The 26,420-nt window shown below is 42.8% G+C and overlaps 1 protein-coding gene across 1 annotated transcript; it reads left to right on the top strand.

Moving 5' to 3' along the window:
• The first annotated feature begins 8,739 nt into the window (after positions 1–8,739).
• BMP10 (bone morphogenetic protein 10) lies at positions 8,740–18,339 on the top strand. Its single transcript, XM_075598989.1, has 2 exons — positions 8,740–9,305; positions 16,586–18,339. Exons 1-2 carry the CDS (start codon positions 8,975–8,977, stop codon positions 17,530–17,532), a joined length of 1,278 nt encoding a protein of 425 aa, XP_075455104.1. The 5' UTR covers positions 8,740–8,974; the 3' UTR covers positions 17,533–18,339.
• Positions 18,340–26,420: the final 8,081 nt, after the last annotated feature.

Raw genomic sequence — 26,420 nt, 5'->3', positions numbered from 1 at the left:
GGAGCGGCGTCTATGCTGTCTCTCCTCAGTGGATTGGCAGGTAAGTCCTAGATGCATGGATTCGTCCATGGCCACAGATGGGAGATTTCCGCTAGGGGTCGGTTGGGAAAAGAATGCAGGTGTATTTCGTTGCGCTTTCCTCTCTCCGTCCTTCTCTCCAGGAGGCGTTGGTCCATACGAATACAGAGGGCCACCAAAGCTTCTAATCCCGCCAGATCTTCCAGTGCCGCCAGTTCATCCTTGAGGCTATCAGAAAGCCCTTGCCAGAACGCCGCCGTCAGAGCTTCATCGTTCCACCTGGTCTCGTGGCAATGGTGCGAAACACGAGGGCGTAGCGAGCCACCATACGGGCCCCCTGTGAAATATTCAACAGAGTAGTGGCTGCCGTTTACTTCCTCCCTAGTGTATCGAAGACCCTTCGGAACTCAGCAGTGAACCGGTCAAAGTCAGAGGTTAGATCAGGTCTCTGCTGCCAAATCGGTGATGCCCACGCCATGGCATCGTCTATCAGAAGGGAAATAATGTAAGCCACCTTAGAACATTGGGAAGGAAAATTTGCAGGTAAGAGCTCAAAATGGATGGAGCACTGGTTAAGAAAACCCCGACATCCCAGAGTGTCGCCCCCCTAGCGATTAGGAGTAGGAAGGCGTGGCTCAGAATTTGGGGAAGGGGGAGCGGGGTTAGGCACCTGCGCCGCAGGCGTAGGAGTGGTAGGCTGAAGAGCAGTAACCCAGGTGTCTAGGTACCCTAGAGAGTGTTGGAACACCTCCATCCGTTGGTTATTTTGATTCAGGCTCCCCTCCATCTGCATAAATATAGCCTCAATCCTCTGCAAGTGTTGACCCACCTCAGTGGCATCCAGGTGTGTTGGGCTGAGCATAATGTCACGGATGCTCACTACAACCTGGACTAGACTGCGGGGCTGGGGTGAAGATGTGTATATACCGTCGCTCTGCAACCACAGGCCAGGTCCAGATAGAAGAGTCAGGGATGTGTAGCCGGGTCAAGGTAGGAGAGTGTAGGTAGGTGAGGGTACTTGCCGTGGTCCGGGGTTGGAGAGAGTAGAATCGTCGTAGTCCGTTAGTCGAGGTTGTGGAATGGAGAGAGCAGAAATCCGATAACAAACCGTAGTCCAGGGTCAGGCATAGGCAGGGTCACAACAGAGATCAAGACGAAACAGAGATAGGTACTAAGGCTGCAATGAGCACGGTGCATAAACAATGGTCTATGCTCAACAACAATCAGTGGGTATAAGAAGGGACAGGAGCCAATGGAAAGGAGGCAGGGGGGAGGGTCTAGACATAGGCAGAGAGCCGATAGGAGGAAGTTACCTGTGACTCAGGTATAGCACAGCTGATGGCAGTTCCGACGTTAGCCGTTGCATGACATGCACGCGCGGGAGGCGCTTGATATGTGGCGGTCGCGCCGCCGCCAGAGCCGGGTAAAGTGATGCCATCATGGGCGCACGTCTGTTTGTTGCAGTGGTGCGCGCGCAACGAGGAGTCCGTGCACATCACCGGATGGCCGGTGTGACACGTCAGAAGGGCGGGACTCCGGTGCGACCCTGACAAGGAGCGCTCCTGGGCATCATTTAGTGCTTATGGTGATTGGATCACTTACTAGTCTATCCTTGATCCAGTTATTGCTTGAGTGTCGCCAGATGGTTACAGGCAAGCTTGCTTTAGTTTGGCAGCTGTGTATGTGTGCATCACACCAATTTATTATTCTCTGGCCTCAGCCATATGTGCCATAATGTTTATATACATTTTTTAGGTATCATTTATGTCTAGCAACCTATATATATATTCATTAGTGAAATAATACTCTGTACACGCGTGCCGGTCAGTGCTGGAAGTTGGGCCCAACTTCTGCCAGCAAGATTGGCGCTGCACTGGAGGTTTTCCCCTCAAGGTATTCTGTGTCTGTATTTGATTTGGGAACGGGGGGCAGTTATTGTCTGTATTACGGGGGGGGGGGTGTAAGAGATGTGTGCAGAGGTACATTTAATTGAGACCGATTGGGGTGAAATTAAATCCTGGCTTTATTGCGCCTATTCTTTAACAAGGCAAAACATACAAAAACAAACAAAATAAAGGCCTACTCCACTTTGGAGAATAACTAAACCTTTACTCCAGCCCTTACTAACTGGGTGGGTAGCTAAGCTGGTTACCACCATAAACATATATATACAGCTCCGTTACAACGCGAATCCGCTTATAACTCGATGCAAGTGTGGCTCCCAATTTTCGTATTTATGAATACTTTACAACACGATTATTGGTATCTTAAATACTTTATTGTACGATGCATACAATTGTACATTATTTCTAACACGATCCACTTATAACACAACGTGATTCTTTGGACCCCAAGGGGGTTGAGCTGTATACAGTATATACACAACATTCCAACAAGAAAGTCTCTTATCTGTTTCTGTTGTTGTAGCTGTAGGGCAAGGCCTCTCTTTTCACCTGGGTCAGCATTCTTGTGTGCTATGGCACTCTCTGTGTCCAGGTATAAAGGTCTTGTCCCCTTGTCTTGCTGTCAGCATACAGACTTTGTGTGCATCAAGACATCATATTTTTCTCAGGTCAGCTCAGTTGTGGGCTAAGGAAATCTCTGCAGTCCTCTTTCTCCTTATGTCAGCCCAAATGTGAGCTAAGGAATCTCTCTCCAGTTTCTCACATAAGGCTTTTTCTAAGAGTCCTAATCAGCCAGGTGGAGTCTGGTTGATTGCCTTTGTGCAATGAACCAGCACGCTGCTGGATTTAGAGGCAGTTTCTCTCAAACAGTCCCTGTTACAAGGGGTTATTGTCTGAATTAGAGGAGGGGAGGTTATTGTCTGTATTGAGGGATGGGGTTATTGTCTGTCGGTATTAGGGAAGGGGGTTATTATCTGTATTAGGGAGAGGGGTTATTGTCTGTATTGGGCGATGGGCATTATTGTCTGTGTCTGTTTTGGGGGAGGGGTGTTATTGTCTGTCTATTAAGGGAGGGGGTTTTAGTGTATGTATTGGAGGAGTGGTTTGTCACGGTAGACCAGAACTTTTAACACCAAAATACCCGGATCTTTTGATTGAGCAAAGCAAGAGATAAAATAAATTGTGATTTATTTACAGAATGAACACACACAGCTTGGTTTACAATTACAACAAAAATACACTTACTGGAATGGGGTAAAAACGAAATAATATCTTATTCCCAAAACGAAATGTTGCAAAACAAAGTCTCTAGGAGCAATTTCCCAGGCACAGGAGTTGCTAGCGAAAAGAGCCTGAAATAGTCCTTGGTCAGCAGCGCAACTTGCCACTGCTGTTTACTCCAGCCAGAGCTGCTTCTTTCATTCTGTTCCCGTACCTTCTGGATCTTCGAACCTTAGTTCTTATGAACTCTTTAAGCTTAGCTGAATCTTTGTTACGATCTTACGAATCTATTACAGCATGATGAATCTTAGGTGAATCTGTTACAGCATGATGACCCTATGGTGAATCTGTTACAGCATGATGACTCTAATGATGGGCTGCACAGGTTCTTACAGGGTTAACATTCATATGCCTCACTAGTACAGCCTATCTTCTCCGTGTGAATATTTCCTTCCCCCTATCACGGAGTTGCCGATACTTTGCAAACCTGGCAGAGGGGCTTCTCATTCTGCTCTAGGCATATGCGAACTTTGCAACTTGGCCGCTTAGCATATGAGACCCTGCCCCTCTTACCTGGTGCCATTCAGGCTGGGCAGGGTGACAGCTGGCCAGATGGCTTATTTAAGTTTTTCCTCTTTCTTTTACCCCTCCTTGCTAACAAAGGGTTTAACACCTCCATATCCTGGATTGCCTTTGAAGCTGGCCAAGATGGCGTATTGAATTTTCCTGCCTTTCCTGCCTTTCCCCCTCTTTGAAGCTTAGAGAGCGGATTAGCCCCTCTGTTTCCCATGCAAATGAATTTTTATCCATACTGAATGACTTCTTCTAAACATTACTTTAATAACAATATAAACCTTGGGGACTTTTAAAACCATTTTCTTTTCCACTTATACAAAGAAACCTTGCCATATGATACACTTTAATTTAAAAACATAACTCTCGCCACCTTATACCTGGTGGGAGATACACTGAACCCCACCCCCCTTGGTTCTGGGGTTCTTGGGCATATACCAGGGACCTTTGAATGTAATTCAATTCCCTGACCTGTCTTACTGTTCTAGGTCTGTGCTGAAGCAGGGAGATCCACCTCACCATCACAGGGGTTATTGTTTGTATCGGGGAGGGGGTTATTGTCTGAAGTGGTGGGTGGGGTATTATTGTCTGTGTCTGCATTGGGGAGGGGGCGTTATTGTCTGTGCATTGGGGGAGCAGGGGTTATTGTCTGTGTCTGTATTGGGGAGGGGGTTGTTGTCTTTGTCTGCATTGGGGGGGGGGGTATTGTGGGTGGGTTTCTGTTTTAGGGATGGGGGGTTATAGTGTCTGTCTGTATTGAGGGATGAGGCATTATTGTCTATGTCTGTATTGGGGAGGGGGGATTATTGTCTGTCTGTATTGTGGGAGGGGGGGTTATTGTCTGCATTGGGGGAGGAGGTTATTCTCTGTATTTGTGGATGGGGCCTGATTGTCTGTGTCTGCATTAGGGGAGGGGTCATTATTGTCTGTATCTGCATTGAGGGAGGGGGGTTATTGTCTGTGTCTTTATTGGGGAGGGGGGGTTATTGTCTCTGTTTGTATTGGGGAGGGGAGGAAAATTTGTGTGTGCGTGCGTGTGCGCGCGTGCATTGGGGGAGGGGGGGTTATCTGTGTCTGTATTGGGGAGAGGGGTTATTGTCTATATTAGCAGAGGGGGTTTATTGTCTGTATCGGTGGATGGGGCGTTATTTTCTGTGTCTGTATTGGTAGATGGAATATTAGTCTGTTTTGGGGTGGGGGTTATTGTGTGTGATTTTGTGTGTGTGTGTGTGTGTCTGTCTGTCTGTCTGTCTGTCTGTATTGGGGAGGGGAGGATATTGTGTGTGTGTCTGTATTGGGGAGGAGGGTTTAGTGAGCGTGAGGAGGGGAGGGCAGGATTAGTGAATGTGAGGAGGGTAGTGTGCCAATTGGAGGGGGTGTTATTGTGCGTGAGGAGGGGAGAGAAATACATGGGGTGAGGGAGAGGATGAGAGGAGGTGTGAGAAGGGGAGAGAAATAGAGGGGGAGGGTGAGAAGGGGGAAAAGCGAGGTGATGTGTGAGAAGGGGGATGAAAGAGAAAGAAGCGGGATCTCACTAGAACGCCAACACAGTGGGGGGAGGGGGGGTACACTAGTCCTGAGCCACGGGAAAGCTGTTGGTGGCCCTGGGGTCAGTCACATGTGGGGTCAATATGGCACAATGACAGTGGCATGTTTTATGGATTAAAGGGTCAGTCACATGTAGGAGCAAAGCGGCCTAATGACAGTGACATGTTTAATGGATTAAAGGGTCAGTGACACACAGGACCTAATGACAAGAACATGTTATTTGGCCAGTTCCACTTAGGACTAAAGTCTGTAATGACAATGAACTCCCCCCCCCCCCCCCCATATCCCTCCCACAGGAGTAAAGTCACACACCACACCAGAAAAGACAAGAGGACTCTGAAGTGTGGGGGGGTCCCTTCTACGTAGGTGGCCATTTCATAGGAAGTGGGGGAGACCCCCAGAACCGCCTCTTTGAGTATGCAGCATGTCTTGTTGTTGCAGAACTGCAGAATCCTGGTGTTTCATGCTGACTCTGCACACGTACGAAGCACATGAATAACATTAAACAGCGTTGGCAACTTCAATGAGAAAATCTAACTTGATGTGTTTTCTCTGGGATCCCCGATCCCCCCTCCCTACCCCCCCCCCCCCCCCATATACAGAGCGATGCAGACATGGGTTCATCCCATTGGAGTGAAGTATTAAAGCTGAGTTAGTGATAAAAAAAGCACAGGTTCATCTAGCGCTGAATAGGCTTAACCCCCTTACTGCACGAGGTTCCTGTAGCATTGAAAAGCAGTGGTTGCAAGCACATCTGGCTGTGAGAGATGATAAATATTCAATCACTGCCAGAACCTGCTTCCAGAACACTCAATATTCAGGTACAGTTCTCTTCACGGGTTAACTGCTTTCTCTTTCACTGTTTCTGCTTTGATACCTTGCTTTCTTTTCTACTGAGCTGCAATCTGGAGATTTCTGCATTTATTTTTTAAGTTTTTTTCCTGCTATATCTTTTTACTCCATACACTCCTTATAACTACTCCTATTGCTTTATATATAAACAACGCCTTATAACACCTTATAACTCCCTCTGCTCCATATAACCGCTCCTCATAACTCCTCCTATTGCTCCATATAACTGCTTCCTATACTGTAACTCCTTCTATCGCCCAATAGAACCGGTCCCTATATCTCTTCGTATTGCTCCACACAATGTTTAGAGACATACAGTATTTTTAAAATGCCTCAGCAATTTCACTGCAAAAAAAACCCCATTGTTTTTACTGTAACTTGATACAAAGCTCCAGGCATCCCTGGTTATAGGTAACGACAGGTTAAAGCTACAAAACAACAACTGGAAAAACAAAGCACGTTTTATGGAAACGTCAGAGCCCTACTGTATCTATGGCACAGAAGTTTTAATAAGCAGACAAGTGCCCCTGTCAGTAAGACGTGAGATAACTGTGTGTTAAAGACCTTGGCAGGGATCTGATCATCACTAAGTGTTTGCCAACATCCGTGGACAATTCAAGCACAGTCTGACGTATAGTAACTCTTTTACCAGCTGTGTTCCAGCCACCCTTAAGGGGTATGGCAAAATCCCAGGCTCCCTTGTTACAGAATAGGGTCAGATACGGAGAGAGAGGGAATAGGGATGGCAACATGGGGAGGGAAAAAAAGAGACCGAGAAAAGATAGTGAGATTAAGCAGCATAAGCAAAAGTGACAGAGGTGGTACTGGAGGGGTTAAGGCTTTGGGGGTGTTCATTTTATATGTTAACCCCTTTGCTGCCAGAGGGGCCAGCTATGCATAGTCAAACGCCCAGCAAAAATAATAATAATGTGATGAACTAAAAACAAATTGCAACTGGTTTCATCATGAGTGCATCTTAACCTGTGTCATAAAATAAGCAGTAGTACTGTGCTAGAAAAGCCCAATCCTATGTCCCTGCTTGTACCATTACACTAACGAGCAGATTCACTTGAGTTGAATGGGAATTAAAGCCGGATCGGGTGTGGGTGTATTAAACCCATAGTGGTGCTAGATGAATCTGCTCATAAGTGTGATGGTGCAAGCAGGGACACAGCACCACCACTTTGTTATTTACGTACCTAAACTTCCACTTCCTCTTTCATTCCGAGAAGATAGGATGTGTTCTTATAACATAAGTATAGCAAACGTCTTGCAAAAAAAGGGCAATTAGATACCTGGCCTTAGCATAGGCTGGGATGCTGTATTTGTTAATTTGTGAATCTGAGTTTCCTAGCTTTGTCATGCAGCAAGTGCTGTTGACAAGGACATAGCCCAGGGACAACAAAGGAAGGTCACAGCTTGGGGACAAGAAACAAGACACAGTGGAGGATAATCACACAAGGCTACACAGCGGTTCAGGAACACAAGGGAGGATAGGGCATGGGGAACACACGTGCAGTGGGAATGTACCAGGGTCATCAAGCCAACATCATGGAAACTCACTCAAAAGGACAGTGTCTCACTCGCATTTAATGCTCACGCATTGGTGGCGACTCACTGGTTGGAAGACACCCTCACTTGAATTGATGGAGTCCTTTTGTTGGGAAGATAGCCTCACTTGTATCGAAGGAGTCTTAGGCAATGTGAGACAGTGTAACTCACATGGATGGAGTGAGTCTGTCATTGTAATGCAGGCTTACTTATGTTGAACAAACCTTACTCATTCTAAGGCAGTTGCACTTGCAGCATTACTTACAGTACTGTATATAGAGGGAGTCCACTCCTCACTTGCTTAAAAGGAAGACTTGTTAATATGAATTTGGGAGAGTCTCACACTCATTTTTAAGATCTCATTGTAAAGCAACCTTACTCACACTCATTCACAGTTAGTCTTGTTAAATGTAAGGCAGCCTCATTCATACGAAGGGGGCCTCACTCATTGTAAGACAGATAAAGGGAGGGCCTTAATCATCAGAGAACACATTCAATCGTCTAAAGATAGTCTCATTTGTTGAAAATCACTTGCAGGCCTTTTCCAGCCCTGAGTAAGGTTATGACCTCCATAATATAACAGCAGAGAATAAAAAAACTTACAGTTTAGTATTCCACCCTTCTTCCTAGGAGGAGCATTTCTCACAGTTTTACCATTTTCTACCCCCTTGCAAGGAAACAGAAATACATCCAGCAGCTCTGTAATGTTATGCCGGTTCGTCCACTGTATAATATATCCATTCTCTCTGAGCCTATATGTTTCTTGCATGTTAGCTAAGATCACATAAAACTTCTCAGAGGAAACTTTGGCAGCTCACACCAAAGGGAAGTTTAGCTGCAGAACAAGGGCAAAACTTCTTTTTTTTTCTCTTTAGCAGAGAGAAAAATTGGCCTATCTCACAGGCAGTGTCAGAATATGGAAATGTTTACAAAATGCTCATTAGGGGAAGTGGGATAGTGAGATAGCAGCAAAATCTGGTGAGACGCTTATAGTGTGGGAGATAAGAGAAGCAGGGATGCTATAGGGACATGTTATCCAATTAGTGAAACCTGGCTTTTTAGAGAGAGGAGAAGAGAGAGAGAGGGAGGGAGGGAGAGAGCAAGGGCTGTGTGTGTGCATGTGTGTGTGTGTGTGTGTGTGTAAGAGAGAGAGAGAGAGAGAGAGAGAATGGTCACAAGTTTCAGACGAGAGTTTCCAAACTTGTCAACTGCAGATGACAAAAGCAGTGTACTCTCTAGAGAATAAAACAGGCACGCCGGAGACCATTGGCAGTTGAGATTAATTAGAGCAGGAGCGAAATCTGACCATGGATCCCATCTCTCTGCGGGCATATGTGGCCTTGATTTTATTGGTTCAATGTGTTTCGGGCAGTCCCATCATGGGCTTGGAGGAACCTTTGGAAGATGACTTGCCTTTGTTTGACGAAGTCCTCTCAGAACAGGATGGGTTTGATTTCAACTCCCTGCTGGAAACCATGAAGGATGATTTCCTGAAGACCCTCAACCTCTCTGGGATCCCAGTCCAGGCACCTGTCAAGGTGGAGCCTCCAGAATACATGCTGGAGCTTTATAACAAGTTTGCTATGGATAGATCCACCATGCCTTCAGCGAATATTGTACGCAGTTTCAAAAACGAAGGTAAGAGGTTGGGGTTTGCTCCGGGGGAGGGGGGTGGAGCATGGGTGTGACTGGGGACCCCAGCCTTGACAGCTGTACAATTGGAGATGTGTAAAAATGTCTGAATCTTGAAAAAACTGTCAGACTTCATTCATTGCTAAAAAGCCACCAAAAACTTGTCCTACAGCTGCCATCTTCCTCAGCCATTAAAATTAGCAAACAAATTGCAGGTTGTTTTCCAATTTTGTCAAAATTACTGACAAAATGTGACTATGTTTTCACAAATTTTAAAACCCTTCTGTTGCAAGTCCCAGGGACTTTCATAATCTTTTCTCCGCCGTCCCAAATCCTTAGTATATGTGCACAAACATTTTTGAATGGAAAGCGTTCACACACCTCTAAGCGCGGCCTATCGCGACATATCACAACATTTGCAATATCGCAGCATAGGATTCACATTGTAACACAACACGCACAACGGATCTCTGAAAAAGCTTCCTTTCTTAACTACTTTACAGAGTATTGCAGGCCCCTCTGGCAGTGAAGGGGTTAATATCAGCTGGGCTTTCTGTAGAGAAGAAGTTCTAATGTGAGAAAGGCCTCACCTATAGTCATTAATAGTCATTAATGTGGGTTAGACTTAGGTGGGGCAGGTAAAAAGGTAATCAACATTTCTGCAGGATTTATCCACTTTAAATTCAATTTACCTTCAAAAGGACAAGAAGTGTGGGGGCTGGATACACGTAGAGATACTTATCATTGCTATACAATGCTGCACATTCAATTTCAAAGAGGATGAAGGTCAAGGTTCTTCCCCACACTCAAGCACCAACTGACTTTTTGCTGTGTTACTTGTTGCTACACACAGTATATTTGGAAGGCTTTTTAAAATGGGATGGGGCCACAGTACTGTCTGTGGAGTCCTTGGCCTAGGTTGTGTTCTTAAAATCCTTCATTTCAGGCTGAGAAAATAATCCCTGAGTAAACCCTCTCTCTATCCCTCATCTTAACCAGGGTATTGCCACCTACAATCACCCTTCAGAGCTGCATCACGGTTGACATGAATTTTGTCAATGGAACATTTTTTTTCAATTACATTTCAAATACTTTTTACAAACACCGTTATTAGCGTGACTACAAATAACTTAACCCCCTTCATTGCCAGGGGGCTAGCAATGCATTGCTAACTTTTGATAATTTTATAGGGAGACTCAGCCACTAAATCATATAAATATGGATTTTTCGTAAAAAACGAAAAAGGTTAGGAACCCCTCATCTAGGTCCTTCACACCAAGGCATCTGTAACGTACATGGTCGTGTCCTCATGAACCAAGGTGAATTTCTAAGTACAGTAGTTCCCATCTTAAGCAGAAAGCCTAGCTTTGCTTCCAATCACCCCTGCTCTTGTTTTTCTATACCTTACAATTCATTGGCTGCATATATTGTACAGGGACGGTGGGTTAATTTCTTAGCCCTGTTTTGAAACTCTAATGTGAAGTGAATGCAAAGGGTGTGTGTTGCAGGGCTCTGGCTTTTCCCCAGCTTAAGTCCGTAAGTGAACATTATACAGTCAAGACGTCTGTCTTTAATCAGAGCTAAACTTTCCCAGCTCCCCCTGGGCTATACGTTTTGAAAAAGTACAGTCAATAAATCTTTGCATGATCATTGTTTCTCTTTTTTCGCTCACAGAAATCTCATTAGAACATTTATTTTTTGGCTTTAAGGTGGTACGTTTCAAAAATAGACTCTTCCACATGGAATCACTGGTGTAAGACTGGTGGTGCTCATTATAACTACTTCCAACCTGCCACCCTCCCTCATCTGTACCAAAAAGTGTTTATATAAAAAAAAAAACACTCAAAATATTTAGCGTTTGTTTTTTTAACTTTTTTTTTAAAATAATATTATTTTCTTCTTATATAGCGCTTACAATGTATGTAACGCGATATGTGGAGTTTTACTTGCCCAGTGAGTCCCTGTTTGAAAGAGCTTATAATCTAATATTGGTGGCTTTGGCGCAGAAAGATAAAGTTATTTGTCCAAGGTCATAAGGAGAGCTGAGAGTGGGATACAATGTTCAATGTTCCCGCACTTCAAAGGCAGTGATATTACTCATCACTGATGTGAACTTCATACTTCTTGCTCATATATATATATATATTTAGAAATCCCCTCTTGAGTCTTGAGACTTAATCTAGCAAAACAATTGCTTCCTAGAAGAGAGTATTTCATTAGTGATACCATTTCTTATTGGCCAGAGTGAGTGCAAAGATCAAGCCGCACTGGTATACAGATTTGTATTCACTAGCTACATTTATATTCTGATTAAAAAATAAAATAAAAAAACCAATAATAAATACAACTGAATACAAATAAAAAAAACATCACCTCAAGAAAACTTGACAGCATAAACGGAAAGGCATAATCTCCACGGGCAGCATACACATTATTATTGTAGAAATGCCCCTACCATTTCTGTTCATATAATATATATATATATCTGTATACACACACACATATATATAAATATATATATATATATATATATATATATACATACAGTATATTATATACAAACCATTTTAGCGGGGTCGTTGTTTTCTCTCCAGAATGACTTCTTTAACCCCAATTGCATTTCGGTCCCTTCTGAAAAGTAGGTTTAAGTAGAGAACTAAGTGGCAGATTTAGCAAGTTGGATCCGGTGTTAACTGCCATTCAAGTCAGTGTCAGTATACACCGGCTTGGGATGCGATCCCCCACATCGGAGCACGATGATGGATCCCGGTGTCATAATGAGTATCATGCAAATACTGAATCTGTAGGGAAATTGGAAGGATTGGAATAAACTGTAGGATTCTGAAGTCATTACGTTGGAGAGAATAGTGCTTGCATTATAATTCTCTTCTTTTGTTTATTTACTGTCACACACCAGTCGCATCCCTATAAACATAAGGGGTTGTACGTGAATTATACATTTATATTTTGTGTGTATGGTCCAGGGCTGAGCGCTCTCAGATCTGGATTCCGTAACATTGACATCCCCCATTTTTGCAGATCATTAATCCATGTTTTATTGGACGTGGGAAAACCGTGTGCATCATACTGCAGTCGTTTGCTTGTATTCCCAAAGAGTTCTTTACATGTGTAACAGAATATTCTGTCAGATCTGAGAATCATCGCATTAATGATGGCTTCATTTATTTAGAACTGGCATGTGATCCCTGGCGTTGGATGAAATCTCGTGTGGAAATATTCTATCACTAGAGGATGAACTCGTCTGTTCCCATTACAGTCACCGTCCATCCTAATCACATCTCTGAGAAATACACAGATCACTTAACTTCCAACATCTTAGCTTTTAATAGAGAGTGATTAGCAGGGAGATTTCCAGGTGCAGCTTCTAGTCCTGGGAACTGCTCAGGGTCGCCATCTTGAATCGATGCATCTTCAGCACAACAGTACTACTTTGTGGCAAAATGTGACAGACACAACTCAGTGTAGTGTCGCTGCTGGTCATTACATAACCATCTCTGGGGCTGTAAGGCAGAATGCTGCAAAACACAGAGAGGGAGAGGGAGAGACCCTTCCTCCTTGGGGTGTTACTGAAAATGGTTCTGGTATTAACTGATTTTGATTTTGGCATTTTAACACAGAATGGCTGCTAGATGATATCAGAGCTGGTCAAGTTTCATTGGAAGATAGTGTCTCACTCATTTGAAAGCAGTCCCACTCATTACAAGTCCGTCTCCTTTGCAGTGAGTGTCACTATTAGGTTAAGCTTATATTACCTGTGCAACTTGCGCATAGCCTCGCACACTCCTGCAGCACCAACGTTCGGTGAGTTTGGCTGCAGGAGATTGGGGAGGCGTTTAGTAGGCGTTGCGGAGGCGAGCAGACATGTCGCGAAGCTGGTTCGCCCTCATTGGCTAAACCGCTCACGTAACATGGATGTCATGCGGCCGCGTTTGGAAAAACGATTTTTTTTGTTTCTTCAAATCACGGTCGCACCATCGTGCTTCGTCGTGCGCGCACGAAGAGGCCACATAGGTATTAGGCAATTTGAGGTTGGTGCATGAACGCGCACACGAGTGCGCTAGCGCCATAATCTAAACCAAAGAAGGTAGTATCTCTCCATTTGAATGTGTTCCTTACTCACTGGAAGGCTGTCTTGTACATTTGCAACGAGTTCCACACTGGAAAAAAGTATCTCTCCCTTTGAGTGTGCAGTACCTCACTCATTGGAAGACAGCTTAAATAATTTTGCATATTGACATTGGTAAAGAAGCAGAAAACTCCCATTGCTGTCCATTATTGGCCTTAACATTCACACCTCCATCTGGAACACAATCTCCAATAATTCTAATTGGAATGATCGCGGACATGGTTCATAACAAAAGGATTTGAGTTGAAGGTTACAATCCAGAACTGAACCAGTTCCACCCTTACCATAAAAATCCAGTTTATGACACTGTTATATTTCGTTACGTTTAGAGAGTTTAACAACTGGCGTGTGATTGAATCTGTGAATAAGCAAACAATCAGAACACAGGGCCTCTATCTTTCCTGCTCCAAGCCTGCTTACAATTAAAATCTCATTAACTCTCAGTTATATTTCATTTCACATTAAAGGGCTGCTTACATAAATTAATTCAAAAGATAAAATCCAGGGAATTTCTCTACCCCAATCTTTGTATATGGGGGTCTCATTACGCCTGGAACACTCACGACTACGCTGATATTATGAATCCCTATACTAGCAATGTATCAATATTCTGTCATATGTATCACAAGCAACTCTTGAAATCCTGTATACATCTCTGATCCCAGTTCCACATACAGTACTCTCCGACACTGCCTCACTGCTCTGCCCTAGTCTTCTCCTCTGTTCCTCCCTCATAACCTTTTCTCACTCTCGACTCCCCACCTGTGGAATTTCCTGCACACTTCGCACACATACAGGCGCCCTGAAAACGCACTTTAAAACTTTTGTAAGCTTTGCAACTACTGAACCGGTGTATGTAATATGTTATTATTACTTCCTGAATCCGACTGGCCAACTCACATGGTCCTACTGTGTGACACCCAGTTTCATCCCGTTTCTCGTTGTTTCTTGGAGTATAGAAACCCAGGGAGCAGTGAAAAGGGGTTGTCCGGCCGGCTTTCACACTGTGGAGCCGTGTTCTTCCGGGGTGGGCAGGGCATGATGATGTGATTATTGTCATCGTGCTGGAGTGGGTGGAGTGTGATGATGCAAATCACATCTTTGCTCCGGGGTGGGCAAGCCAACACATGGGGGACAAGCTTCCAAAGCTGGTAGGACTGTTGTAAGTTGTATTGTTTTCTTTACACTCCCCCATTGTAATAATAATTGTCTTTCATACCCCAATTTTAGTGCTGCGGAATATGTTGGTGCCTTTTAGAGAGTTTATTAATAATAATAATAATGACAAAGAAGCTAATGAAAGTGGAATAAACGGCAAAGCAGTGAACTTTATATCCGCTATGTAATATCTGCTATATAATATTACATTAAATGACAAGAACAGCAATGTTTTGTTCAACTGCAAAGTATGTTGAGCTTCTGTTTGCTTCCCATTTGGAACATTCTTGGAACACAGCCCAGCCAAGTATTACTCACCTGGAGCAAGGCTTACTCATTAGAAAACAGGCTCACCAAACCCTGAATATCACGTATCTCACAGTTTGGGTTTTACTCATTGTGGGTCAATGCTATTTCACTCACACAGGAATTGACAGCAGATAAGTCTGGCTAACACATGACGCCAGATTTACCTAGCAGTGCTACTCTACAAGACACGTAGAAAATGCTGCAAGACACATTACAGTCTCATTAAAGTGAATGGACCATAAAGGGCTGTATTTACTAAGCAGTCATACTCCATAAGACACATAGAAAATATAACCCTTTACAGGTCGTTGTGTGATGGGCAGTAAGGTGTCTTCTGACATGGAAGGTATCTTAAGGTATATTTCTGTATTTTATCTATTGGAATAGAACTGCCTAGTGAATATGGGACAATCTCTCAACAATATTTGAATATATTTAACCCCTTAAAGTGGTTAAGAGTACCTTATTTTCCCTGTGTATTACTAACTTCTTTTCAGAGAGATTGTGGGCCACCCAACTAAGAGGTGCTACCCAACAAGACACCTTCCGGCACCAGAAGACACCATATGACCGGTTAAAGTAAATAGGATGTAAGGTGTCTTCCGGCACCAGAAAGTGGCTTATTAAATTGCACTGCTTAGTTGACATGGGCCTGCATGTTTAAATTCTACGGCACCTATTTAATACGCTGCGATTAAATATTTTCTGCGCTCGAGAAGAGATCAGATCTGTTTAGATGATTGAAACTAAAATCTTTTCCAACCTATGGAAAACAGCTTTACAGCATATGAAATAAGAACCTGAGAGAGATCAAGGTTTAATCCTCCCAAGGTATGGTATTTGTTAGTGGGACTGCACATTACACCGTCCATGTTATTTAGTCTCTCCCAGTCCATTAGATGATCAGCCCAACCCATTTCACCATATGTTCAAACCCCTGTTCTCTCTTCGACTTCAAACAAGTGTGTGAATGTCCTGGACACAAGTTCTCAGGCACGAAAGGTGCTAACAGCACGGGACGGAGCTAGGAGCAGTGTGAGGAGACGCTGAGCAGAGCTCTCCATTCAGCTAGGTTGCAATGTTTAGCAGTGCTATTTCAGGGTACCTGCTCCTAGCAACCCAAGGAGGTGCTGGGGGCTGCGAGATGGAGAGGAGCGTGTATGATCATGTGAGGGAGGGAGAAAGAAGAACTGAGTAATAACAAATGTAACCCTTTTTCTTACATCAGAGGGGCTTGCAACACAATGCAGGAAATAATAATAATAATTATTATTATTATTATAAATGCGATGAGTATGTTTTTGTTATAGAAACATATAAATTGTTGGCAGATAAACGCCCCCTGGCGTACCCAGTCTATGGATTTTCCAATTTGCTCTGAAACCGCAGATCCTATTAGATCCTTGGCTATAAAAAGTTTCAATCCGATCTTTTCCCTTCTCTCCTCCAAACTGTACATGTTCTTTAGTCTTTCCTAATAGTTTGTGGCTTAGAGACCGTGCACCACTTTAGTAACCCTTCCTTGCACAATCTCCAATTTATATACGTCCTTCTGAATATGTTTTTCATAACTACATACAATGCTCTAGGTGAGATCTTACCAAGGATTTATACGGTGGCATCACCCCCCCCCCCCTCTGTCTTTCTGATGTGATATATTTTTTCATTTCAGATTTGTCCACATCATACAGCGATGTCAAGGGGGTTAGGAACTATCCTCTACTCTTCAACGTGTCCATTCCTCAGCACGAGGAGATAGTCATGGCTGAACTCAGGCTGTACGCGCTCGTTCAGAGGGACAGGATAATGTATGCTGGAGTGGACAGGAAAGTCACTATTTATGAATTATATGAGTACGAGAGCGATGAGGGAGAAGGCATGAGAAAGGCAGTGGAACTGGCTTCCAGACTGGTCTACGAAACTAACAGCGAGTGGGAGACCTTTGATATCACAGAGGCTATCCGACGCTGGAGTAGGTCAGAATCTTCCACCCGCAGGTTTGAAGTGCACATCCAAAACCCGGATATTGATCTAGAAGGGGCCGGAAAGGGAAATCTGGACATAGATGTTAGGCCAGAGACCAAGCACATGCCCCTACTCATTGTCTTTTCAAACGACCAGAGCACTGACAAGAAGGAGGAGAGGGAGGAACTTAACGAGATGATCAACCACGAGCAGGCACTGGGTCAGGAGATTGCAGAACTCGAGACCCTGGACAGAGTTCCAAGTGAGGAGTCCTTGTTGCAGATGAGGTCCAACATTATCTACGATGCCAGCTCCCGCATCCGGAGAAACGCAAAGGGTAACTACTGCAAAAAGACCCCACTCTACATCGACTTCAAGGAGATCGGATGGGACTCCTGGATCATTGCCCCAACCGGGTACGATGCATACGAGTGCCGAGGCGTGTGCTCCTACCCACTATTGGAACACGTCACGCCAACTAAACATGCCATTGTGCAGACGCTGGCTCACATGAAAGATGCCAAGAAGGCATCGACAGCCTGCTGTGTCGCCACCAAACTGGACCCCATATCCATGCTCTACATGGATGCAGGAGTAGTCACCTACAAGTTTAAATACGAGGGCATGGTGGTGTCGGAGTGCGGGTGCAGATAGTAATAGGGGAAAGCTGTGCATGGATGTGTTATCTTGTAAATTTGTACATTTTGTATTTCCTTATTTAAAGAGTTTATTTAAGAATCTGTGTACAGATAATATATGTTTTTAAAAGTGTCCGTAAGAAGCAGTGGGTGGTATTTACAAAGCAGTGCAAAGCAATAAGGCACCTTACTTTCCATTGATTTGTGTAGGCCATATGGTGTCCTATGGCATAGCACTGCTTAGTAAGTACAGTCCAGGGTCAGGAACGTGAAGAATAATTTTGCCTACACTTTAATAATGAAAGATTTGACCTTCTACTCATGTGTACGAGCTTTTATGACCTGGTGCAGATTTAGATGTAGCAAGAAAGCTCCGGGATCCTAGTGGGGACTAGGTGCTCTTACACCCTTCAATGAGTGTTGCCAAAAAAGCAATAAGGCACCTGGGAGTTTGTAAGCAAATTCATTTCAGCATTCACATGCTTTTTTACAGAGCAATAATGCGCCCAGGTGCTCGGTCACTATTTCCGATCATGGCCCAATGTGAAAGCCCATCTCTTCAGTGCCCTTTTTACTACAGTATGTGTAGACAAGCTCATTATGTGTAAAATATGATGACTAAAAAATGTAGTTGGAATTAATCCAGTGGTCTGGTCCAGCACTGTTGTTGATTTTGAATCTAATGGATGAAAAAAGGCACAAACAGTTCAACCTTTCTTAAATTCTAATAGGGCAAGAGACTCACCCTATATTTATAATCGTATTTTTATTGACCTTTTTTCTTGAGAAAACTAACTAACCCAGTGAAACATTTACCAATTGTGTCGCATAACAGAAAGGGGGGGGGGGGGGAATCCATCTTGACTCCAGTAATGGCAATCAGATTTCTCCCTGGATCAATGCTCTTCCTGTGTTCTAACTTATTTGGTATATCCCTATATATGTTTCCTTTCTAAAAAGATGTGTTACCTTTTCCTTAACCATATCTACTGTATCTGCCATCACAGTCTCAATAGGTAGTGAATTCCACATTATCAGTGCTATTACTGCACAAAACCCTTTCATTTTGTTGCTGGTGAAATCCCCTTTCCCTGTGTCATTCGTACTGCCCTGTGGGGGTGAAAAGTTCCCTTTATGTTTGCCTTCACCTTCTCATTACTGGGACAATCCTCTTACCTCCTCTATCCAAGATGGTGAGCAGCGGTGTAATACATATTGTAATAACATTGCCAAATCTATACTCAAGTGACTTTGCGATCACTGTATTGCGATGGGGGATCAGACCTCATGGTGGAAAACATTTTTTGTACTGATTTTGCAGCTAGGAGACTTCAGTAAATGTATGTATGTATATCTTTATTTATATAGTGCCCACAGTGTACTCAGCGCTTTACAAAGACAATACAGGGAATTATAATACAATAAGTGCAGCAAAGTCAGACAATAGGAAAGGAAATCCCTGCCCCGGAGAGCTCACAATCTAAGTGGTATGGTGGGTGATTTACAGAGACAGCAGGTGAGGGAAGATGTTTAGTAGATGGCAGCTTGGCCACAAGGAGAGACTGTTGGTGTGGGACAGTAGCCACGAGTCCACGCTTTTGTGCTGCTTCATTTAAGAGGGGAGGTTTTAGGTTTGTCTTGAAGGTGGGGAGAGGTGCTTGGTGTATACTGATAGTTACTGACAGTGAGGGGGTTCCACAGGTAAGGGGGAGTGAGGGAAAAGGGTTCAAGGTGACAGAGAGCAGGAGATGTGAAAGGGGTGGAGAGAAGAGTGATAACGTCCATAAAGTTTTAATTACTCGCTTTGCTAACAGAGGGACCTGCAACACAAAACAAAGCTCCCACGCCCCCCCCCCTCCCTCCCCTAACCAGGCAGCAAAAGGTCTTTTTTTTTTTTTAAATAGGATATTTTTTTCAAGATTATAAGTGCTTTGCAGCAAAGATGCTGCACATGTGGATTCTGCTTGCCAGCAGTGTAATTGCATTTATATTGCACAGCATAATATAATACAGATGCCCACACAGATATCATTACATTCTCGCCGCGTTGTAAAAGGGCCGCAGCCACCAGCAGGGTATTGATCCCATGCAAAGGGGCCACCCTTTTTTTTATTAACCCCATCAACACCCCCCACAGGAGACCTGCAATGCGTTGCTCTCCACACCATGGTGTCTTAACACATAAAAAGGCCTCTTAACCCCTTTGCTGTCCCTCTGGCAGAAAGAGATAGAGGGGGTCTGCCCATCTTCTATTGTTTTGCGTTGGGAGGAAGGGAACTTTTATCAGGGAGAAAGAGTCAACAACAGGAGCTATATGTATTTTCTTACTCAACCTCTGGTCAAAAGTGTGATCTGAACTTGGGGGAATGGAGGTGGGTACCACTATGTTTTATTTACACCCCTAGGGAACCCTTACTTCTTATTTACACCCCCAGGATACCACCATTTTGTATTTATACACCCAGAGTACCACTATGATTTTATCTGCAAACTTACAATTATACTTTTTATTTCCCTATTAAAACAGCACAAATATTGCTCTAGTCTTTCTAAAATGCCGTCCAAAAACCTATGTCCTGATGTATAATAAATGCAGAATTTATTTTTTAATCTGACACAATACGGCTACTTTTTTTTTTTTTTAGCCCTTCCCAGCCCTGAACTCAACAGTTATGGCATAAAAACAGACGTGCAAACGTTTTCAAAGTTGCTTCGCTAAATGTTTCGCAAAATTTCTTTAACATTTTGTATTTTTTGCTACATTTTACATCATCAGAATTTCACAAAAATTGGCAAACTGTTGCGCAAATGGTAATATATTTAGGGCCCATGTGACCTGCACATTGATTACTTTGCATTTTTGTGAATTTGTTGTGTGTGGACAAAATCGCAAATAAAGCCTGGTTCATATACTTTTGCAAAAAATTTGCACATTGCCAATTGGGGTATGTTTATAAGATATTCAAACATAGGCCAGAAATCCCTTTCTGCAGAAAGCACATTACCAGGTATTATATATATACATACACACACACACACACACACACACACACACACACACACACACACACACACACACACACACACACACATATGTATGTAGATGTAGATGTAGAGGTATCTGTATCATGTTAGCCGAGCTTAATAATCAACAGTGTACACTGATCTTTAAAGGCTGGTTAGGTCCCCTAAAGAAATACTGTAGTGTGGCAGTGATTCCAGTATTACAATGATTAGGGCTGCGCTATACCAAGATCACCATGGTGGCCATTTTAAAGAGTTCACCCAAAATAATTGAACGCCCAACATGGAAACTGGACATAGCGAAGTTAAAGACCATGCAGAAGAAAATCAGAGGAGTGGCAATTTGTCCGCAAAACATTTTGTTGTTGTTGTACTGGACTAGACCTTTAACCCATTGACGGCCAAAGAGAACTGCAATCCATCACTCGCCCCTATGGTAGTGACGGGGTTAATCTCCCCTCCACCACAAAGAAGGTAGAGGGCAGGGAAAGGGCTGAGGTAAAACACATTGCTTTCATACAGATAAACGTTAGTTGGCTGCAACCAATTAATACAATGGTGCAGATAAAGTGCTGGCCTTTCTCATGTGCATCTGCTGTAACTAGTTCGATTCTGCCCTAAAATTGACGCTGACAGAGGCATTTTGAGCTTTAATTAAAGCAGCAATACTACGTCCCTCCCCCTTTTTGTCCCTTATTTTTATATGTAATGCATGTGACAATGTATAACTCTACAGTCTTACAAATCTGGCAATCGTTTGAGGCTCCTGTTATAAATCTGTAAGAATCCTGATTGTCCACCTAACAAAATGGCCGCCTTCTAACTTTGTGCTGCAGTCTGTGAAATGCTGTTGCTAATATATAACATTATATTAAGTGTAACACATTATTGTTACAGGTTTCAGAGTAATAGACAGTTTGCTGTTAGGAATTCAGCAACAGATCTGTTTGTGATACTTTGTTGCCAAAGGGCAGAGCTCAAAAAGGTATGTGTCAGAGCCGGTTTCAAAAGATTAAGTGGATATGAATTTCAAAATGGTTGCTGTAGAAACCAAAGGATGATCAGTACATTTTTTTTTTTTAAATCATTAAAAATGGCATTAGGAGATAAGAAAAAATGCAGACAGTATTATCAAATATTAGAGAACTGACTTTTTATTTTTTTATTTTAACATAGGATTTTTACCGTTTGCTGGTTTAAAGCTGCAGACCAAGCAATATCCTACATGTGTTTTTTTAATAAATCAGTTCTGTACTATGAGAAAATACTTATAGCATTTTTTTTAAACAACTCTGAATTACATACTGAATGTATTATAATGTAATAAGCATTTTTGTTTCTATAGCAACCATTTACAAAGTAATATCCTCTTCCTCTTCTGAAACAGTGTCTGGCACACCCCTTTTTGAGCCTTGCCCTATCTCTAGCAGTGCACCAATTGTATCTAGTGACTGCCTGGTCACATGATCTCCCCCACATAACTTTGCATCTTTGGTTCTCTTCTGCTGCACTGACAGCCATTTAGTGAACCCCCGAGCCGAATCTACGCCGATCGATCACAGGAGAACGGATCGGTCGGCAACTTAGCTAATTACTTATCATTGTGTGGATTGTATTGATGCACATATTAAAGGGGGGGAAATGGCTGGTTGGAATGCTGCTTTTAGCTATTATGTCCAATGTTACCTTTCCCGGCATCAACCTGCAAATAATGCTCTCTAATTAACCACTTTATTTACCGGGTCGAATCTAGAGGTCCTCCTGATCAAAACGGCGCTATTTTGAGGTCCGCCAACCCTCGCCCCACAATTCTTGTGACCCTTGCTGGTGAAGTTACCGGTATTAATTTATGGGGTTTTTAAGATGATCTAAATGACTGTCCAATAGAAGGCCACAACCGATAACGTTGCGGCTTCCTATTAGCCCTAGATTGGGTGGCCATTTTGTTTTCCCAAAAACAATTAAACTTGGCAACATGCTAATTTTCCTACAGATTGGCATACAATAATTAGAAAAGTCATTTTTTTGGACCATGTAAAGAGCCTTCACTCTCACCAAATGACTGTAAGAAAACTCAATGGAACTTTGGCAAAGAAAACCAGGACAGACTCATATATGTATTGCATTGTATTGTATGTCTTTATTTATATAGCGTCAAAAGTGTACTCGGCGCTTCACAAAGAATACAGTATGGGAAATTATAATAATACAATAAGCGCAGCAAAATCAGACAATAGGAATGGAAATCCCTGCCCTGAAGAGCTTACAATCTAAGTGGTATGTTGGGAGATTTACAGAGACTGCGGGTGAGGGAATAAGTGCTATAGATGGCAGTGCTTGGCCACAATGGGTGGTAGGAGTGACTGTGGGACAATAGCCATGAGTGCAGGCTATTGGGATGCTTGATTTGTGGGGCGAGTTTTAAAGTTAGTCAGTATTAAATCAGAAGGCCAGCACCATTTACAGGGGAGGAGATGGCAGGGAGGTGTGGGTGAGATCAGGTGTGTATGTCTGGGTTCAGGCTTAGGGGAGATCCCCAGCAGCAGGAAGGAGTAGATAGAGGGTGTGAATCGAGGATTTGTGTGGGTGTTTTTTATTGACGGGTAAAGAAGTTGTTGGGAGAGAGGTGTATAAATAATGGTACAGTGGGAAGTGGAGAAGTTGGAGAGAACAGAGACGTTTACAAAGGAGTGAGGAAACAGTAAACAGAAAAGGCAATAGGGATGGCATAGTGAGATGCACGAGGAGAGACTTCACAGTTATTGGAGAGAGTACAAATAATCACAGCATTTAGCAAGTCAAGTTCTCACAGTTGCAAAGTTGTTGTTGTTGTGCTTATTAAAATCCTGCGGAAGTTAATTATATAACGTTATTTTGCCGATTGGTTGAAGATTTCTGAGGATTTTTATTAGCAAAATGTGAATTACTTTATGAGGGGATTCAGGAGTGAGGATAATGGCTAAACTTCAAATATAACTAAATTACTCCTAAACAAATTACACTACATATTGCATTTCTGGCTGTTCAACCAATATCATTAACATTCTGGAATTTTCCATCCTGTTCTGCAGGGAAAAAACAATCAGACACACGCATTGGGTTCTCTCTGTCCACATTGTCCAAGTCCTATTGGTATCTCCTCTCCCAATGTTCCACTCCATTGCTCTATGTCACCTGCCATGTTTCCACCACTCTTCTGCAGCAAATCCGCTTGATAAGAAGGTGTCGGAGCCAAAGTAACAAAACACCCATCACGTTATTTATACTGAGCTGCAAATTTGTCAGATTCTTGGGAGAGTGTAACTGACGTTGCCTCGTCCTCTCAGAGCTGCGAATTACTGTACTGGCCCGTGTCTGCTTTACACTTTTAAGGCGACGTTATCTATCCCGGCAGCGATAAGAGACCTGCCATTGAGAGGAACTGACTGATGCTTTAGTGGGTATCAGCACACGCCAAAATCCAAATTGAACCAGTCCGTGCTGCTCTTCTAGTGAGATTTTCCACACGATCAGCTGTTTTATAAACTCCTCTTGCAGCCCTGTATAATGATACCGAGTATCTTTATACACTAGGAGGGTTATTTACTAAAGTCTGCCAGCTGCAAAACTGGGGGGGGGGGGGGGGGGGGAAATCACCACAAAAAAGAATTGCATTCGATTTATTGAAGGAAAAACTCCAGTTGCTTAAAAAAGGGATTCTTGATTATATTTGCTATTTTCAGACATGACGAAATGGGGTCAGTAATGTATTTTTCTGTGGCTTCTCCTCTCTAAACAAGAACATAGTTTTATAGATTAGAGGTGCACAAGTATTTTGCTCAGTGTATTACTATATATAATGATACATAGTGATCAAGGAAGGTTCGCTGAACTTCAGCTTTAAAGTGCCAACTCTGGTTACTAAACATATATCTATATAAATGTGTGTGTATATATAGATCTACACATATATGCACCGTGTTCAGGAAAAAAAGGGACCCCTTTCATTTTTCATCATATCTTATATATTTATCGCTCAATCCCCACAAACATTTGCACAATTGTATGTCTGTTATGTAGATTAACAATATATAAGAAGCACAATGTAGACAATCAACTGATGTTAACTAAATTGATGTCACTATATTGTGTCAACAAGTACCAGATACACCGCGGTAGGTTCATGTTCATTAAACGAGAAATAGGAGTTTTTCCTTCATAGCATGTAACTGTGTTAAACTGTTGTAATCTAATCTGAAACACTAAGATTACTATAAAGTTTGAGTTCAATGTATCGCTCAAAGTGTGTGTTCAAAATGTCTCCTTCTGCTGAAACGCACGCCTGAAGATGAGAATGCCACTGATTGCATTATCAATAACGCGCTGATCCAGCTGCTCCCACTCCTGAACGATGCGTTCTTTTACCAAATTTGTTTTTTCAGACCTCTTACTGACTATCCTTTATTAGGATACATTTTATGTAAGCGTTTTGAACCATAATTCTTGCTCTGTCTCAAGCACTTTATAATGTGCTTACCTTCCTCCTTAAACATCATTTTGTAACTATGCACTTCATGAGGACATCGTGACGTCACTAATTCCAAAATATATTTAGGTCAGTGGTGGCTAAACAGCGGCAGAGGTTTGGTCACGGCAAAATAGCTACCACCAAGTGTCCTAGATCACCATACCACTGCTTAGGGCTACAAAGCAGTTTGGTTGTCTGTGTCACACGCCATATGTGCTTACAGAAAGATAGAGGTAAACACATGCATCTTTGCATGAGCTAATCTAGAATCTATTTATTGCCGAATTCTGTCAAGTAAATGTAGAATAGAGAAGAGGCAGGTTTTATTTTAAAAAATTTGTGTGCTTTTGATGTAACCTCCACCCGACATAATGTCTCACATGTTTTGCTGACATTATTTCAATGTATTTGTAATGTATGAATATATATGTATTATTTGTAAATATAGCTGTATGTTTGGAATCTCCGTTTCATCTACATAGCATATATTTTTTTAACAAACCCATGCTGGTGTCTGTATATTTGTGACAAGGTTCATTCATTAGAGATAAATCTGCATACACAAAGGGTTCTTCTTGCAGTAAACATCCTGTAGAAAGAGTGAGGATAATAACGGGGTTTGTGGAAGTAATGGGGTGAGGCGGTGGATGATAAAATGGTCCCTGAAAATGATTCCTGTTTAAAACAAGGCTAGTCTTAAAAGGAAACCAAGAGTTAGAAAGATTAGTAATGAATTTTAACACACAGCAAGCAGCCTGTCTGATAATCCCAGTTTGGTGAAAGAATGGTGCTCAAAAGTGCTTGGATCCGTATACATTAAATGGAAGGGAGCACATACTGGGTAGTGACTAATCAAATAATAACAGTACTAAACCTACAGTATAAGGGAGCTCTAAGATTACCCTGAAGGTGGGGGTAGGTTGCCCAGAGACACCCTCCCTTTACCTCATTGGGTTGGCCCCAGGTAAACTATTATCCCCCAGTGGCTCCCTTCCAAAGCGTGCTGCTGTATCCAGGTAAAGAGTCCAAATGCGAAGAGTGTGCAGCGCACAGCAATAAGTGAGGATAGCAGGTCTGGCAAACAAAGTCCTTTATTGAGAAGCCATAAAATAGAGGGCTGCAACCCTTCTACGCGTTTCGTGCTAGTGCATTTTATCAAGAAGTCTGATAATCCCATAAATGTATTCATTAAAAGGCAGGCCCTCTTAAGGCTGGTTATATAGTGCGGGCGCGTGCTACACAGTGCGGCAGTGAGCTTGGAGCGGACAGACGAGAGAGAAGATGAGGAAATGAATGATTTTGCGCCGCTACCGACGCTGTAATGTATGTATGTGTGTGTGTGTATGTATGTATGTATGTATGTGTGCGTGTGT

This window comes from Ascaphus truei, chromosome 5, assembly GCF_040206685.1.
Source record: "Ascaphus truei isolate aAscTru1 chromosome 5, aAscTru1.hap1, whole genome shotgun sequence".
Taxonomy (NCBI): Eukaryota; Metazoa; Chordata; class Amphibia; order Anura; family Ascaphidae; genus Ascaphus; species Ascaphus truei.
Note: the sequence above shows the minus strand (reverse complement) of the source record. Positions and strands in the feature narration are given on the sequence as shown.

What these genes read in the sequence shown, in the direction of transcription:
- BMP10 (XM_075598989.1), top strand. Translation starts at nt 8,975, where the DNA reads ATGGATCCCATCTCTCTGCGGGCATATGTGGCCTTGATTTTATTGGTT. An exon ending in ACGCAGTTTCAAAAACGAAG is followed by an intron (nt 9,306 to 16,585) that starts GTAAGAGGTTGG and finishes TTTTCATTTCAG; the next exon opens with ATTTGTCCACATCATACAGC.